Source organism: Hylobates moloch, unplaced genomic scaffold, assembly GCF_009828535.3.
Source record: "Hylobates moloch isolate HMO894 unplaced genomic scaffold, HMol_V3 SCAFFOLD_1, whole genome shotgun sequence".
Lineage (NCBI taxonomy): Eukaryota > Metazoa > Chordata > Mammalia > Primates > Hylobatidae > Hylobates > Hylobates moloch.
The window spans coordinates 138,317,600-138,335,507 of NW_026652276.1; the positions used below are offsets into that span (position 1 = coordinate 138,317,600).

General features: G+C 53.2%; 1 protein-coding gene across 4 annotated transcripts in view; it reads left to right on the plus strand.

Annotated features, from left to right (window-relative positions):
• CRHR2 (corticotropin releasing hormone receptor 2) overlaps nt 1-17,908 on the plus strand; it is a 48,117-nt gene that overhangs the window by 9,575 nt on the left and 20,634 nt on the right. The window contains exons 2-3 of one of the 4 annotated variants that reach the window (XM_058445958.1): nt 1,055-1,144; nt 8,289-8,414. In XM_058445958.1, coding sequence (XP_058301941.1) covers nt 1,055-1,144; nt 8,289-8,414 — 216 coding nt within the window. Of the gene's footprint in view, nt 1-1,054; nt 1,145-3,648; nt 3,946-7,873; nt 8,153-8,288; nt 8,415-17,908 lie in introns of those variants that run through there. The other 3 variants (XM_032758401.2, XM_032758400.2, XM_032758402.2) reach the window with 3 other exon arrangements.

Here is a 17,908-nt window from a genome sequence, read left to right on the forward strand (position 1 = left end):
ACCATGCATTTGCCAGCCTCTCTGCCTTTGCACATGCTGTGCTCTCTACCTAGAATGCCCTTCCTGGCCTGATCAGCTTGGCAAGCTCCTACTCACCCTTCAAAACCCACATTAGCATGACCTCTTCTGTGATGCTACCCCTGCCTTCCTCAGTAAATCGTACATGCTGTAAAGCTGTACATCCTATCCATCTTTCCCACCAGAAGATGGTCCCTTCACAGGTGCACATGCCCACATCTACTTTATCCGTGCACATCCAGCACCCATTCTGATGATTTTTTAGGAGATGGGATCCTGGGTGCTTTTCTGTCTTTTGGATGGAATTGCCATTATTGCAACAATCACATCTCTTCCCTAGTGAGTGCCTAAGCTGGCCCTATGGTCCCTTCTTTTGTCCCTACTCATCTTTCTGTTTGCCCCAAAATGCTACCTCTCCCAGTAAGCCTTCCCTGTCTTCCTGAATCCAGGTTAGGCACCTCTCTCATGTATTAACCTAATGCTCGTCGTTGCAAGTGCCTGCTTACCTGTGTGACAGGGAAACAAAGTTAAATCATGCATTTGCCTCCTCTTCCTTCTGCACTTTCTAAGTCTAGAGGATCCCTACCTGGCCTGGGACTACCCGAAGGACACCCATCAGGTCCCCCAGCCAGGGTCTGACACACAGTAGGTGTTCTGCAAATATTTGTTGGTTGAATGAACAACTAATGGAACCCACCCCCCACCCGGCTTTGCTGACAAAAGGACACGAGCCCCATCACAAGGACACATCCTAGCCTGAGGAGGAGACAGCCTTGGGGGCTGAGGGATGGACAGAGCAGACCCCTGCCCAGGAGGCAACACTGCACTGGGCCATTTCTGTGGCCTTTCTTGGGTCTAGCCCAGGCCAAGCTCTGCTGCTGCTCCATGTGGTCATGGGCATCTCCCTCCTTGTTCTCCCTCTCTGCACTAAGAGGAGTAAGGGATGAGTGATAGGATAGGATGGGGGTAGACAGGCGCTGTCAATGGCTAGCCTGGGCCTGATCTTTGACCCTCATCTCTGCTGTCCCCTAGGCAGCCAGGCAGAGCCAGGTGCCCAAAGACCAGCCCCTGTGGGCACTTCTGGAGCAGTACTGCCACACCATCATGACCCTCACCAACCTCTCAGGTAGGCACCCTCCGCCACCACCCTGCAGCAGCCCCCGGAGATGTGGGTGGGCCCTGGGGGAGGAAGAGGCTTTCCTGGGGCCAGCCCAGGCTCAGCAGGATGGTGGGTGGGGTGCTGGTTTCCAGTCCTGGTTTGATTTCTGCCTTGCTGGGGGCCCTTAGGCAGGCCCCTTCCCCATTCTAGGTTCAGCCTTGCCACTGATAACGAAGGGCTTGGCTGGGAGGCCACTCCCCATTCCCAACTCCCATGATGGAAGTCAGCTGGGCTGGCATTCAGGAGTCCAAGGGGATGACCCCTCAGCTTTCCAACTCCGGGGAGACTGGCAGAAGGTGCTAAACATTCTCTGGTTGCCGTGGCTACAGGTGTGACTTCCTGGTAAGGACTTGCAAAGCAGCAGCCCGGCCCTGAGTTCTGGCCCCTTAGAGGTTTCCAGTGGCTGATTCACAGGGTCAGGGCCAGCCACTGCAGAGCTGCACAGAGCCCTGGATTCTGCTGGGTTCCAGAGAGATGTCTCCAGTGTCCCACCCTGTATTCTGGCCTTCCCAGGTCTGCATCCACAGGACGGGAGTGGGGATGACCCTCGCTCGGGCCTGGGGCCACTGCCAGGGCACAAGGGAACAAGGGTGCTGACCAGCACCCAGACCCAGCCTCCAGGTACTGCCCGAGCCAGGCATCAAAGAGAAAGTCTTGCTGCCTGTTCTCCTTCCACTGGGGCAGTCAAGAGCTCAGGTGTTGGGATCAGGTAGACCCAAGTCTAGATCCTAGCTCTGCCACCCAGTGGCCTCGCTCAGCCCCTGGAAACTCACCTAACCCATCTGTGTTAGTGTCCTGGGGCCATGGAACATAGCACTGCAGACTAGGGGCTTGAGCAGAAGCTGATTGTCTCACCATTCTGGAGGCTGGAAGGCCAAGATCAAGCTGTGGGCAGGATTGGTTCCTCCTGAGGCCGCCCCACTTGGCTTGCAGATGGCCATCTTCTCCCTATGTCTTCACGTGGTCTCTCCTCTGCATGTCTGTGTCCCAATCTCTTCTTCTTCTAAGAACACCAGTCCTATGGGATTAAAGCCCACTTACCTTATTTTACTTTAATCACCTCGTCGAAGACCCTAAATCCAAACAAGGCCACATTCTAAGGTATTGGGAGTTAGGACTTCAACATACAAATTTTGGAGCAACACAGTTTAGCCTGTAACACCATCTGAAGCTAGTTTCCTCATCTGTTTAGCAATGGATCTAAGTCCACCTCGGAGGCTCACAGTGAAGGCTGAATGAGAGCCCACAGGGACACCCAGCACAGGCCATGCCAGCATCAGACAGGAAACGGAGGCCCCTCCTTTCAGGAAAGCCCAACCTTCCCTCACCCTCAGAGGCAGCGTGGGTTTGTCAGCAGACCCACAACCTTCTCCCTGCCTTCCTCTGCCCTCCCTCCAGCAGGTGGCACAGACTCTTCCCTGTCTCCCTTAGCTGATGGTCCCCTCTCTGAGTGCAGTGGATAGGGTCCCAGCTTCTCCAAACATACAGCCTTGCCTGTTCAGCTTCTAACAGCATTCATCCATTTGCAAAAGGGATCCACATGATTTCTATAAAATTGGGCACAAAAAAATTTAACTCACAGGAGAAGACAATAAGTACTCCTTCTCCCACAACCCAGAATTTTTATAATGCCTCATATCCCTCAAAAATTTATGCATCCATAGAGCCTCATGTTCAATTGTTTTCTTCATTTTCTTTTTCTTTTCTTTGTTTTTTTAAATGGGATAATAGTGTGTCCATAGTTTCGTCACCTGCTTTTTCCTCTTATAACTCAGAGTGAACATTTCCCCATGTCATTAAATATTCAACCACCGCATCGCTGGTGACGCTGCCTAGCAGCCACTCTGGGGATGCATCACCCCGCATGAACCATGACCGGATGTAGAGGTGGATGTAGAGGCTGCTAGGGAGCCCCTTGAGCTTCAGGAATCATTTCTCAAATTCCCAAATTGATAATGACCTTCTTTTCAGTGTCCACTGCTTGAGGAAATGCATCATGACTAACACAGAGGTCAAAACCAAGTAAAACCAAACACTGTATCTTTTAGATGTACATACCTGTGAGAAAACTGGAAAAAAATATGAGCCAGAGAATGACAAATGCAATAGTCAAGGGAATGTTCCCTCTGGGGAAGGAGAATAGAAATAAATAGATAAGTGACTGGTAATGATGTAGTTTCCAGTTGGGTGGTAGGCTTATTACATTGTCTACTACATACAATAAAAAGACTAAACAAAATAAAGACTAAAAAATAAAGTTAAGCCATGCATGGGCTAATGCACAGGCTAATAATGACAAAGGGTCATGAATCTATGATCAATTCAATTGTGTGCCCCTGAAAAAGGAAACACATGCATAATCACAGAGCAATTATGACTTCAGGCAGGCTTTAAATAGATTATTTCTATTTTATTCATCACAGAGGCATCTACATATATTTGAAAAATATTAGGGCATATATTATGAGGCATATTATTTATCCTATGCATAGATGATATAAAAATCCAAATGGACTGTTTATTTTTTATAATTTTTTGTAGGCTGGTCTTGAATTCTTATGCTCAAGCAATCTGCCTGCCTTGGCTTCCCCAAGTGCTGAGATTACAGGTGTGAGCCACCGCACCTGGCCAAGAATCCGAATGGATTCAAAGATACCTTGAAATAATTCCTCAATGCAACATACACACATATACCAGGGTTGGTCAAATGAGAAGACAGCCTTGGCCTGAAGACAGGGACCTGGGCTTTCCTCAGCTCTTCTGCCAAGGTATCTGTTCTTTCTTAGTGATTCACTGGGCTGAAGTCTAGAGCATTCCAATGGGTGCTGGGGATGGGTTAGTGAACAGGACCAGCCCTGCCCTTGGGGAGGCATGGGCTGGTAGATGAGACAATGAATAAAAAGCAACCTGGATGTGACATAGGCCAGCACCCAGCAGATGGGGTCACCAAGGAGCTGCATGTCTGAAGGATGAGTGTGGAGCTGTAAGGCCATTTCCAGTGCAGAAGTACAAACCAGGAATGGAGATAGCGAATGGTTCCTGGTAGTGACAAATTGTTCTGGAGGGCCTTTCAAATGAAGCAGGAGGGTGAGGATGGGGGACGATGATCATGAAGAACCTTCTTTGCAATACCAAAGATGGTTCCCAGGAATGACACATTGTTCTGGAGGGCCTTTCAAATGGAGCAGAAGGGTGAGGATGAGGGATAGATGATCACGAAGGACCTTCTTTGCAATACCAAAGAGGTGGTCTCCATCTCAAGGGCAACGGGTTGGCGGCACTCCTATGAGGAAGAGTGACAGGATCATAATTATAAAACATCGTTTTATCTGCCATGAGGAGACAGGGAGCCCATTTGGGCTGCTGCAGAGATGAGGATGGCCTGGGAGAAGTAGGGGAGGGAAACCTCTTTTCCTTGTCTGGGAATCCTATTGTCCATCTGTAAAACAAGAATGTGGAATTGGATGTCACTAAGGGTCCTTTCTGTCCCCACAGCTTAGTCTCATGGTTTGACATGAAGACACCAGGCCGCTTCCTCTGTCCTGCAGTGGAGTAGGATAGGGTGAGGAGGGGGTGCCTGGCCTGGGACCCCTGCCTCCAGTGGCACAGGGCAAGAGTGCAGCACCTTCAGGCCCCTCTGGAACCTCTGCGCCCTCAGCAACCCCATGGTAATTCCCAGGAAACACCACGACTATTCCAGCTGTGCCTGAATAGACTCCCTGTCTATGTAGTCTAACCAAGGACAGTGCCTTAGAGAAGCAAAGATGCATCCTGTCCCTTTAAATCCTGTTTTCCGGCTGACATTTGAGTGGTAGAGGATGAATGAGAGAATGTGTGTGTGTGGTGAAGATGCATAACTGTGGCTCTGTGTGTGATTCTGCTGTGCCTACATGCCTGTTTGATGCCATGTATTAGGCTTTGCAAGTGTGTCTGAGCTGGCCTGGAACTGTCCACTGCTGCTGCAGCTGACATCAGAGGTGGGCCATGGGATGGGATGCAGGGCACCAGAGGCACCTGCCTTACTCTGCTGCTCATGGTACACAGGGGTCTTCCAAAGTACCTGTCACACTTCCCTGAACCTATTTGCCAATCTGTCCCCAGCAGCTTGGGGACACACAAACTGTTCCAAATACTTATCCCCTAATTCCTGATCTCCAGCTGGGATGGGGCTGGCCTGCAGCCCTGGGAACCCAACACTATCCCAAAGCCTCTAATCTACCTCTGCTTCTTTAGTTAGCAAAAATGCCCCGTCTTTGTTTGTACTTGGACTCAGTAAAACTGAGGGAATTTTGGGGCTCTTCCCAAGTTCTTCCTCATTTACCTATTTGCAGACACTAAAGTGAGCTGTAAAATCAATTTGTTCCCAGACTGCTACCTTTTCTAGTTTTCCCTCTGTCACATCTAGAATGACAACTGTGCCTATAATAATAAGATCCATGAAGAAATGGCCCCACATCCAGGGGACCTTGGGTCTGTGGGTCTGTGGGTCTGTGCTCAGACCCCAACTGCTCACTCAGGATGCAGAAGAGCCTTTGACTCTGCCACCGAAATGGTCACTTCCCAGAAGAATCTTTGGTATGTGAGCTCTCCCAGTTAAGAGCAATCCAGTTCACCCAGGCCAACCCTCCGTTCTGCAGAAATCTGCATGAGATGAGAAGTCCCTGGCCTCTGGTCATTGGGAGCACACCACCTCTTGACATAGCTGCATCTATAGGTGCTTTAGGCACCACCTAGGTGGTGGCTTCAGTAACAAACAAGGATAGTAACTTAAGCTTGGCTTAGGATTTCTCCCTTCCTCCGTGCTGCACTGTGCTGTGTGAAGGGAAGGGCTATCCCTTGCATATGAGGGACACTATCTCCCTGTGAATACATGGGCTGACCTGGCCAGCCACACTCTGGCCTGTGTGGGACCCTGGGTAACAGGGCTCAGTCTAGGAGCGGAGGGTAGGACTCTGCCTAGGTCCTCCCCTGCTTCTGGCAGTGGATAATATGAAGACCAAGGAACCTCTACCTCTGCAGCTGCCCAGAGCTGAGCCTGGGCTCTTGCTGCCCATTCAGGAGGCAGAGGATAGACCTGGCTGGCTGCTCAGCACCTTGTACCTGCCAGTCAGCAGGCCCTGGAGAGATTGCAGGGCTCAGCCCTGGTCTTCTTATGGTCTCACTCGCTCTGCCTGGGCAGTGACAGCACCATTAATATGGCGGCTGGTGAGAGCAGAGCACACAAAAGCAGCCTGCCTGCTGCTTCACCTCTCTCTGCCCAGGGCATGGTGCTAGTTCATGGTGGTTTCAGCCTTTCCTAGCAGCTTAGGTTTATGTGGAGGATGGCAGGGGAACAGGACTGGTTTCTGAGACTAGGTTCCAGCTCTCCTTGCCCTCTAAAGATAGAAACAAACAACACACAACACATATGTATGTCTTCCCCAGACTCTCCATCTCATAACTCAGAATCAGAGTCTCAGAGCTGAGAGGGGCCTCGGGGAAGATTTCACTGATGGAGAAAGCTCCAGAAGAGAGGGCAAGCATCCTGCCTGGGGTACCATGGCAGGGAGAGCAGAGTCAGAGGCTGGACCAAAATGCAGTCTGAGTGGAAGCATGCCTCACCCCAGGCCCTGCTTCCCGAGCCCGATGCCCCACTCAGCTGGCAGACACAGCAGGACCTCCCTGGGCACTCTGAGGGTGCAGCCACAGCAGATCACCAAGGAGGCATTCTGGGCCAGGATGGGGTGGGGGGCCTGGGCAAGTTCTCTGGGAAGGTTTCCAGCTCCTCCACACCTGCTGTGGGGCCTGATTCTCCCCGCCCCTGCCCCACTACTGGTGTGGAAACCAGGGTCAGGTGAGGCCCTGCCCAAGCCTCAAGGAAGAGAGACACATTCTCACTTCTTCCTTTATTCTTTCTGGTGCCCAAGGCACTAACACCTGGGTGTATAAAGCCTTCCAGATAATTTCAGCCAATTTCTCCCCTAGACTTACTCCATCTGATTAAATGGCCACCCAGTCACTCAAGCAGGAGACCTGATGTTATCCTTGCCTCCGGGCTCCTGCTTAAAACCAGCCACCCACTCCAGTTCCTCCTCACCAGGTCTGGCTGCCCCTCCGAAATCTCTCTCCATTCCAGCTTCCACGGCCTGATCCAAGGTCTTCAACCCACTCAGGCCACTTGATCTCATTAGACTCCTGGGTGTCTCCCTGTTTCCCTCCAGGCCTCCTCAATCCATTTCCTTCCCAGAGGCTATAGAGGCTTTTGGAGGACGCAGATCTCTGCCCATGGGCTCTCCATCCCTGCCTCCCTCCAGTGTCCTCGCTCAGGGAGGGAAAGCTCAGGCGGAGAGCTGCCGAACTTTGGGTCGCGGCTGTCCCTCGGTTAGCAGAGCTGCAGTGTTCTCCTCGGGCAGGCGGGCAGGTGGGCGCGCTTTGCTGCCCCCTGCAGCTCGGGGGCCTGCGATCCCCGCACATGGGCATTCCGTCACCCCAGGCCCACGCTCTCCAGCCCACCGCCCTCCTCTGGACGCCGCGAGTGGAAAAGAGCTGCGAACTGAGAAGCCGTACTCTGGGCAGGGTGGAGGGCCCGGAGGCTGGAGACTGAGCCCCTCCGTGAGGAGCCGCCCGGCCCCGCCCCCCGGCGCAGCCATTGGCCGCGGCGGAGCGGCTGTACCCGCAGCTCCGTGCGCTCAGCGGCTCCTCTCCGGGAAGGTCCCCACTTGACAGCTCTGGGCGGCCGGAGGTGGGGCCCAGAGGCTGCCCGGGAGATCGGGGCTGGGCTGGCGGGGGCCAGGACCCCGCGCCCTCTCGGCCGCTCACTCTCGCGTCCACTCCCTCGCAGCCACGCCGGGCGCGCACTCCCACTCCCTCTCGGCACGCGGCTGCGGGGCGCGATGGACGTGGCACTGCTCCACAGCCTGCTGGAGGCCAACTGCAGCCTGGCGCTGGCTGAAGAGCTGCTTTTGGACGGCTGGGGGCCACCCCTGGACCCCGAGGGTAGGCGGGAGGCGAGCGGTCGGAGGTTGCGCGGGCTCCTTCTCTCGCGCGCTGGGTGCGCCCCGACCCCGCGCTCCGAGAGCCCAGCGTCGCTGCTGGCCCCTTTGAGCCCTACTGCGCTCTCTCCCGCCGCCAGGTCCCTACTCCTACTGCAACACGACCTTGGACCAGATCGGAACGTGCTGGCCCCGCAGTGCTGCCGGAGCCCTCGTGGAGAGGCCGTGCCCCGAGTACTTCAACGGCGTCAAGTACAACACGACCCGTGAGTGCCCCTGGCCCTCGCTGCCTGCTCTTCACCGGCCTCCTGGGAAGGCGGTTTAGGGAGTAAAGAGGATTCTGGACCCAGCGACACAAAGCTGCTGAGGGCCGCGGTACCGCAGACCGCTGGCGTTAAGGACCCCTTACAATGTTGGGGGCGCGCCTTCTGCTTCTACCCCCAATACAGCGTCTAATCTCAGTAAGCCAGTGATTTGCCCACAATTCCCATGCTCCATGCGGTGACAGCCCAAAAAAGGGGAGAAGGAAATACTTCCTCCTCTTTGAATGTAAACCTCCCTCCCTCATCGTAGGTTCCCGTTGCCTGAAGTTCCTCATTAGGGCTTCATTGTTTAGACAATGCTTCCCCTGCCCAGGAGGGGGACCTATCCCAGGAGGGCGGATATGCTAAGTCCCAAATCCGCCAGAGTGAGTGCAGTGACCAGACCCTACTACCAGAGAGGAGAGGAGGAGGGTAGGAGGCTGGAGGGCTGGGGCGAGCGCATGTTTTGCGGGGAGGACATGCAGGCGTAGGTTCTGCTAAGCCAGAGGGTGCGGGGTGTTGCATCTTCCCTAATCGGAGGTCCCAGGACTGACCTGCTGGGCTGAGTCAGGGGCTGTGGGCAGCATTATTCCTGCGCCCCCATAATGAGTGGTGTCTGAATCAGCACCCCAGCCCTGTGGAACATGGGATGGGAGCCAGGCGTGTGGTCTGCGGGAGGCTGTGGGGGCAGCAATCACTGCACCACCTAGAACCCCCCTCACATCTCCAGCCGGACCCCAGTTGTCAAGCACGCTGAGACCCTATCTGGATTGTTTGTTTGAAGGCTCTCATCCTGGATACATCCTCAGAAGCCATCTCAGAGTGTCTGTGTCTGAGTGGTGGCCCAGCTCCACCTTCACCACACACACACACACACACACACACACACACACACACACACACACACAAGCTTTCAGAAGCTGAGGCTGAGGGCTTTGCCATGAGAGATGGTTAGAAGGCAAGAGAAATGTACCTGCACCTGATGCCAAGCCACACTCTCCTGGCTGCACCAACTGAGGGCTCTGGTGGGCCCAGGGAGCACATGCTTCCCATCCATGATTGAAACAGATCTCCCTAGAAGGAAGTAAGATCCCCAAGCTAGGAGGTGTGCAAGCAGAAGGAATGATTTCCTTGTGCCTTCCTAGTCCTGACCTTATAAAACTATTTTTAGGATTCCGTGAGCTGTGTGGGGTGCGGCAATGGAGATCAGCGTGCCTGATTCAGACTGGGCCTGGAGATTAAGGGCCATCCAGTAAAGTGGGGTGATGGAGCATCTCAGCCCACAGCCTGTGAACCTCAGGGAGCTCTGCTTTCGTTCTTACCCCAGGCTGGGCTATGCCTTGTTCTCCCCAACCAGCCTGGAGGCCCCCCTTTCCCAGGGCAGGGCCTGGGTCTCTTCTTCATAGCCAAGCTGAGTACAGTAATACTCAGTCAATTTGTGGAACACCACTATGTGCCAGCCACTGCACAGGCACTGTATTGAGGCTCTCACTCACAGTTGCAATGGACAAAAAGAACAGAATGATGAATGCCCTAATTAGGGGTGAAGCACAAGTTCTATGGGATTGGGGTGTGGGGGCAGGGTGACAAGGAAGACTTCCCAAAGGTGCTGCAGACAGCACATATCAGGCCATTCATATCAATTAAGTCTAATGAGAAGCTGATAAAAGGTTGGGGCACCACCCAGGCTGGTAAAAGTAGGGCCAATTAGCCGCTGGTATATAATGAACAATTTTCTTCATTTAGACCAAAGTGCTGCCTGCACTGCAACTGCTGGAGAATGAGAGGAGCTTGTGGAGGGTGGGGAGCACTTACCACTAACCAGCACCTGGGGTGTGAGGTCAGCCTAGGTGGGAAGAGCAGAGGCTGCTAATGACTGTGGAAATGCATGATTGATTTCCCTCCTCCCCTTTCTTCACATCAGTGCTGCTTCCTTCTTCTCTGTTTGCCTTTTCCATGGGATCCTTCCTTTAAAAAGAATGAAAGAGGGAGAAAACTCCATGAGAAGCCTAGGGGAAGAAGAGGAGCATTCAGGCTCCACTTCCTGCCCCAATTTTGTTATGCTATAGCCAAACCCGCATTGAAGCCTCATTCCTTAGAGAGCAGGAATCGCCCGGGTGGGGATAGCAGTTTCGATATTAGTTTCTGCGATTTTTCAGCTCAGCTGAGCACAGATAATCTGCCACAAAGCTATCAAGTGTTGATCATTTTCCAGGTGCCAGTTACCACTGAGAGAGCTTTGTATCCAAATCTCAGGCATCCATAATCCCACTCGCCCACACTCTCTCTGAGATACGTACTGCTTTTATGCCCATATTGCAGGCAAGAACACTGAGTCTCAGACACATGAAGTAACTTGTTCAAAGTCCTAATCAGTTCTTATGCACCAGTGCAGGCAGGTGAATCCACAGCCCTCGCTATTAACCATGGGGCGGTACTGCCTCCACAAGAGGCATTCAGTTTGTGAAGAGAGCTTAGAGATTTGGAAAGAAGACTCATACCTCCAGCCTGGAGGATGAAGGAGGACTTAGCCCTCTGAGCTGGACTTCTGGGGACAGGTTGGATTTTAGCAGGTGAGTGCGTAATAGGCACAGGAGAGGCCGTCTAGGCTGAGGGGACTGAGCAAAGGCATGGAGAGAGGCCGGGCTTTGTGCCTTGGGAGGAGTGAGTGTTGTATGGGGAACAGGGAGTAGGAGAAAGAAACAGTGAGGCTGGGGAGGGGCATGGAGGGCAGGTGATGCAGGCCATTCTACAGGACTTCACCATCTGGAGAGGGAGCTTGGGTGAGCTTGTGAGCAGAGAAGCTCAATTTGGGGAGCACACTGTTCTCTGGAGGGAAAGGAGAGGTAAGGGGACTTCTGCACAGACCCAGGTAGACCGCAGGCTGTAGGAGCAAACGAGGGTGAAGACGCCAGCAACCTTGGGCATTTGAAATCGACAAGATACGGTGAGAGACGGCAAGGTAAAGCGTTGGGCACACAGGAAACAGCTGAGCACGGTTGGGGATGTGTTGACTTTGAGGAGCTGGAGGGACACCTGAGTGGAGATGTCCAGGAAGCAGCTGGCTGGGTTGGGAGAAGCTCAAGAGAGCACCAAGAGTGCAAATAAAGCACTTAGAAGTCCTCAGGATGTGGAATGAGCAAATAGCTACAGTGTGTGAGTTTGGGAGGCTGGGTCAGAGCCTTGAGCCATCTTACCCAGAACTATTTCCAGATGCAGCAGGGCCAAGGGAAGGGAAGGGACTAGTGCATGGCCACACATGCTAGTCAGTGGCAGAGCCAAGTTAAGCACACGAGTCTCCTCGGGTGTTCTCTACACAACCTGTGCTGGCGCTTCAGTGGCTGAGCTTCCACGTGTTTGTACTGTGGTTTAACTCATTCAATCCTTGCACCATCCAGTGACAGAGACATAGCATTATCCTCATTTTACACATGGGGAAACTGAGGCGTGGAGCAATTAAGTCACTTGTAACAGAACAAGGATTCAAACCCAGGTTCTGCTGCCTCTCGAAAAGCAACTCTGCTAGGTTAAGCAGAGAAGAAATTTTTTAAAAAGATATTGGGGAGCTTATGGAATCACTGAGTGGGCTAGAGAACCAGATTTGGGGCCCCAAGCCAAGAACACAGGGCAGAGCTGGCCCAGTGAGGGGACCTCCCTCTCCCTGAAAGGCCCTGCCAACACCACCAGCCCTGGCCACCAGGTGGGCTGCAGCCCTGCTACCACCACTGCCACCACTACCACCACTACCACCACTACTCTGGAGTCTTTTTTTTTTTTTTTTTTGAGACAGGGTCTCAGTCTACCACCCAGGCTGGAGTCCAGTGGCATGATTAAGGATCACTGCAATCTCAAATTCCTGTGCCCAAGCGATCCTCCTGCCTCAGCCTCCCGAGTAGCTGAGACTGCAGGCACATGCCACCACGCCTGGCTAATTTGTAAATTTTTTGTAGAGGTGGGATCTTGCCATTTTGCCAGAGCTGGTCTTGAACTCCCGGACTCAAGCGATCCTCCTGTCTCTGGCTCCCAAAGTGCTGGGAGTATAGGCATGAGCCACTGCACCTGGCCAACCTGGAGTCTTAAGCTTCCTGCAGTTATCTCTGGAGAGGCTTTCTCCCTGCCTCCATCTGGGGGCCCCCAGTACACTAATTCCCTCGGGTAGGTGCATCTGATGGATGGGGGAGTATGTGGAGCCCCAAATCCCATGCCAAAGCTCTGGCTACAAGGGATCCTGGGAAGTAAGGATCTGGCATTTTAGCTCTAGGCGGGGAGGTAGCCTCGGTCTCCCCCCAGGATTCCCCGAACCCAGGTTCAAATCCTGGGTGGCTAGAAACAATCCTAAATGTCCATATACAATTTAATTGGGGCAAGTCTCATCACTTTTGTGGGCCTGTCTTCCTATCTGTAGGCAGAAAGGAAGTGGATTAGCATGGAAGTGGTTTGGCCAGAAGTGGGGCACTTATAATTCCATTTTCCTCCCACCTCTCCCCATTCCACACGGACTTCTCCGAGCCCATCTCTGTGTGCACATCTCTGTCTCTGTGTCTCTCTCATTGTCTCCCTGTCTGTTTCTGTTTTTCTCTATGTGTGGTTCTGTTTCTGGGTGTATGTTTCTATGTCTTTCTCAGATTCTCTCATTTTCTACCTCTCTCTCTCTTTCTCCATCTCTCCCTACTGCCTTCTCCATCCCCCCACTCCATCTCCAAACCCACTGTCTCCCCACTCCCATCCCTCCTTCTATCTGCCCTCCTCCTGCACCTCATCTTGCCTGTCCCTGCATTCCTTTTGGCTGCAAAGGAGGGTCTTCCCACCTCCCTCCTGGCCATGGTCCGTTTTCCTTCTGTGGAACCACTAAGTGCAGCTTGGCTCAGCCTCAGCCTCCTTGACCTCAAGCTCCGCAATGTCCTACCGGGAACGGCTGGGGTCATCTGTACTGAGGCATCTGCCAGGACAGGGGAAGAAGGGGCATCCCATCTAACCTAGCCACATGGGGACGTTAGGGGTCCCCACTTCCCAGAACCCCATTCTAGAGACTTGCTGAAGCACTGGTTGTGTTACAATGGAAACACATAAGCTGAGTGGTCTCCAGCTAGAGGGGTCTCTCCCATTGGGTCTGCCTGTTTACGCAGGAATCCCTTCTTCAGCCCTAAGAGTCAGAGGTGATAAGAAAGGCTGCGACCTGCCCTCAGGAAGCCCCAGGCTGTTTATCAACGAGGCTTGTGCAAATCAACAGTCAGAGATTGGGAAGAGGGGCTTGGTGGACACTGGGACATTCCTGGGAGGCTTTCTAGAGGGAGTGGGGGTAAACTTTAAAGGTCTTGGAGCAGTTGGGATGCCACATTTGTTAAGGACAGGTGCAGTGCAGGGGTGCAAGCCTCAGGAGGACCCCAGATAGACCCTGCCCTCTGAGTTGAAGAAGTAGAAGCTGTAAATCCAGAAACTCAGGTCTGCATTCTCAGACTCCAGCGAGACCTGATCCCACCCTGACTCTATTCCATTCTCCAAGGGCCACAAGTTACTCCATGTGTGAGAACAACTTCTCTGCTGGGAGAGAGGGAAGGCGGGACAGGCATGGCCATCACAGAGGTTTAGCTAAGAAAAGAAGGAAGGAAGAGAAATAGAGCAGAAGTGGATGCCGTTGTGGCCATCCAGACACCCCAGAGCTGCCCGGCTGCAGAGCCCTCTATGTGCTGAGTCCAGCCTTCCCCTCCCCACTTAAGGGTAGGAAATGACTGGCCAGAAGAGGGAAACACAGCTGCCCAGAGTTCTACAGCAAGTCTGGGCCCTGATAGGCCTCTGCTGGCTCTGGAAACTCCTGGCTTCTGCTCTAGCTTCTACCCACCTCTGCACCCATATTGATCTTTCCTGTCTCCTGCTCTCCCCAGGAATCCTCCAGCCACCTAATCGTCTTGCTCAGCCTCACCCCTTATTGGGGTTGTGAGTATTTTACCCTTTCCCCCAGAAAGCATTGAGGAGCCTAGAGACAAGCTTTTCAAAGACGCATGAGACCTGAGCCTGTCTTCCAGGGGCTCCTGTTCTAGAAAGAGTGACAGACAGGCAGACTCTCAAAGAGAACTTTTTGATATATGCTCCCAAGTAAAATAGCACAGTGAAGACAGTCAGAGCACATGGAAGGGAGTTATTCCAAGAGGAAGGGAGAGTAAATTTGGAAGACTTCATGGAGGAAGTGTTGTTGAACAGTGACTTGAAAAATTGAGCTAATGATGTGTCAGATGGAAGGGAGGGTGGGAGCAGAAGTGGAAGAGGAGGGAGGGAAGCAGAAGCCACATCATGGAGGCCTCAAATGTTGGACCAGGGCATGGGCCTCGATTCTGCTGGCTTTAGAGACAGCGGCTGCTTGTCCGTAGCCCTATGGTACGGGACCAGAATACTCTGGAAGGATACTGCTTGATTTTCAAAATGTGCTATCTAAATCTCAATCAAGGGCTGACTGGGGACCTGGGCCTTGGCCCTTTCCTCTCCTCCCTCCTGCTCCTTAAGTCAGAGGTCCCAGCATCCTTCCCTGTGCACTCCTTACCACCAGTGCCACAGCAGAGCCTGGAGCCCTGAAGATGGGCTGAAGGAGGAGCCCCATCTCAGTGATCCTCAGGGAGCTCCCCACAGGGCTTCTTGGCTGGGCCCCAGGTGCAGGCATTTGGGCCCCTCTGACTACCCACCCTCACCAGGTGCTCCAGAGTCAGGCAGGTGGTCCCTTTCACACACAGCACCTGCCAGGAGAGCGGCTGGGGCAAGGGAGAGTGGGAGGAACCTGGGCTCAGATTTAGCAGGGCTGGATCTAAGTCCTGGGTTTGCCATGACTCACTGAGGGACTGGCAGGCACTCCTTGTCCAAGTCCCAGTTTTCTTATCTGTGTGAAGGGGACAGAGAACATGCTGACCTCGTGGGGCCATGGCACATAGGGGAGATGATGCTGCTTGGGGCTCCCTGTAGACAGCTAAGGCATTGTCAGCAAGGGGAGGGGAGTTGAAGGTGGCCTGGGGCCTGGAAGGAGGGGCCATCATGTCCTTGGGTAGGGGAAAATCCCACTCACACCAAGAATGGCTATCGTCATTCTGGGGTGGTGGTCTCCTGCTGTCTCTGAGAGCCCCCAGAACTCTGTGGCTTCTGGGGATGTCCTGGGAGGGGGAATTCTGTCTATCTAGACTGAGATGGTCTGGTTCCTAAAAGCCTGTAGAGAAAGGCAGCCCCTTTCCCCCCGGAGGGATGCTGCTGGCATCCTGCCAGCCAGCTGTCTTCTCCCTGCATTACTTCACAGGAACTATGGACTGAGAGCCAGTTCTAATTCTGGCCATCCTACTGACTGCTTTTCTCACTTTGGCCAGGTTGTCTCCCCTCTTCAGACCTCAGTTTATCTGTACCAGGTGGGTGGAGGGCTTGATGAGTTCTAGTGATGTTTCTCAGTTCCAAGGCAGCTTCTGCCACAGGAGTCCTCTGTTCGTCCTCTTCCCACCTTCCTCCACAGGCCGGTGTCATGGCGACGAGCCCACTGAGCTTTGCTAGGATGGCTGGAAGGAGGGAGCCCTGTACAGTAGAGGCAGGAGCATGAGGTAGGGGTCTCCTCCCACTGCCCCCTCTCTGGGGAGGGCAGAGCTTACACAGTGAGCTAGGTTCCACTCCCCCTTCCCTTTTTCATAGACCCAGTATGGTCTCCATTAAACTGCCCAGTGCCTCTATGACTCAGTTTCCCCACTGTCTCCTGTAAGTATGCTTACAGGTCCTGCTTAAGGATGGCAGGGCACCATGAGTGAAAAGTCCTGTGGAAATAGGGAGCTGAGGGTCTCTGGAGGTCCAGAACAGGCAGCCGAGGCTCAGAGAGCTGTGTCCACACAACACTAAGAAATGGAATCCAAGCTCCCTGGCCTGAATCCCAGACATCACCAGCAAAGGGCCCTGGGGATGCCTTTCCCACCTAGTGGCTGGGGTTGGCAATAGTAGACTCCCAAGCTGAATCTAGCACTTCTACGTCAGTCTGGGTCTGAGCTTGGGTGAACATCACCAGCTGCCTGTTCCCCTCTGACCACCAATTTGCTGTGATCCGATCAAGACAGAAGTATGCAAGGTGGGCCTCAAAGTTGGTCAGTCCTCCTTAGCCTGCAGTGGCCTCCAAGCAATGCAGGATGCTGACTCAAGGAGATGCACCTCGTTTGGGAAGCTCAGGAAAACCATGCTGTTAGTACTAGGACTATACGTCTGACCACCCCAGCTCTGGCCACCTTCCCCAAAAGTCTCTTAACTGGGGATGAAAAGCAATCCAGTCCAGGAAGTGGAGGCCAAGCTGGGAGGAGACATTGGCTGAGAGGTTTTTCCCACAAAAAGCAAGAAAGATGGCCAGGCATGGTGGCTCATGCCTGCAATCCCAACATTTTGGGAGGCTGAGGCAGGAGGATCACTTGAGGCCAGGAGTTTGAGACCAGCCAAAGCCACATAGTGAGACCCTGTTTCTACAAAACAAACAAAAAATTAACAAATTATCATGGCATGGTGGCACATGCCTATAGTCCCATTACTCAGGAGGCTGAGGCAGGAGGATCACTTGAGTACAGGAGTTCAAGGCTGCAGTGAGCTAAGATCACACCACTGCCCTCCAACCTGGGTGACAGAGTGAGACCCCATCTCAAAAAAAAAAAAAAAGAGTAGGTAAGAAAGGTGACTCAAAGTCATGGTCAAAGATTTCCCACCTAGGCCCCAAGCCAGACAAGAAGATGGCTGGATCTGGAGTGGCCCAACTACAGGCAGTGAAGGGAACTGAGGGTGGGATATCTGGCCCCTAAGGTATTATCTTCTGCAAGTAGCAATGACACTGAAGAGGTGGCATAACTGGCTGCACCTGCTGAAACACAGGGTCACAGGGAGAGCCTCTCTCTCCCAGGTACACCAACTCCAGGGTCTCCCGTGAGGAGGCATGTCCCAGGGGAGAGAGATCTTCTGCCTCTTCATGGTTGAGTGACCCCAGATGTGTCAGTTTCTCTCTTCCGGTCCCACCAGACCAAATGCAGAAGTTGCCTTCCTTCCTAATTCCCAAGAAGATGCCTGATAACTCAGTTTCCAACTTGCTTCCCTTGGAACAGTCAAAGCTTTCATGCCAGGAACCTGGAGGATGCTGCCCACAGGTTTGCTGTTTGAGACTGACACCCCTCCCCCATGTGGGGTTGGACTGCAATGTCTGCAGTTTTGGCAGCTGAGTCAGCCTACCCATGGTGTCTTGGCATGAGACCTGGCTTCCTCCTGCATGTATGTGTGACTGTTTTGTATTTGCCATGCATCTTGGTGGAGCATGGGCATACAAGGTGGCAGACTGTCCTCCTGGCCCGCTCTGAGCCTCCTACCTTCAATGAGTTCCCAAGTAACCTAGGAAACAGCATCAGCCTTGGTGCATCCTGAGATCCTGTGTGCTCAGCTCTGTGCAGTGCTTAAGAAAGGGCCAGAGATGACAGCAACCC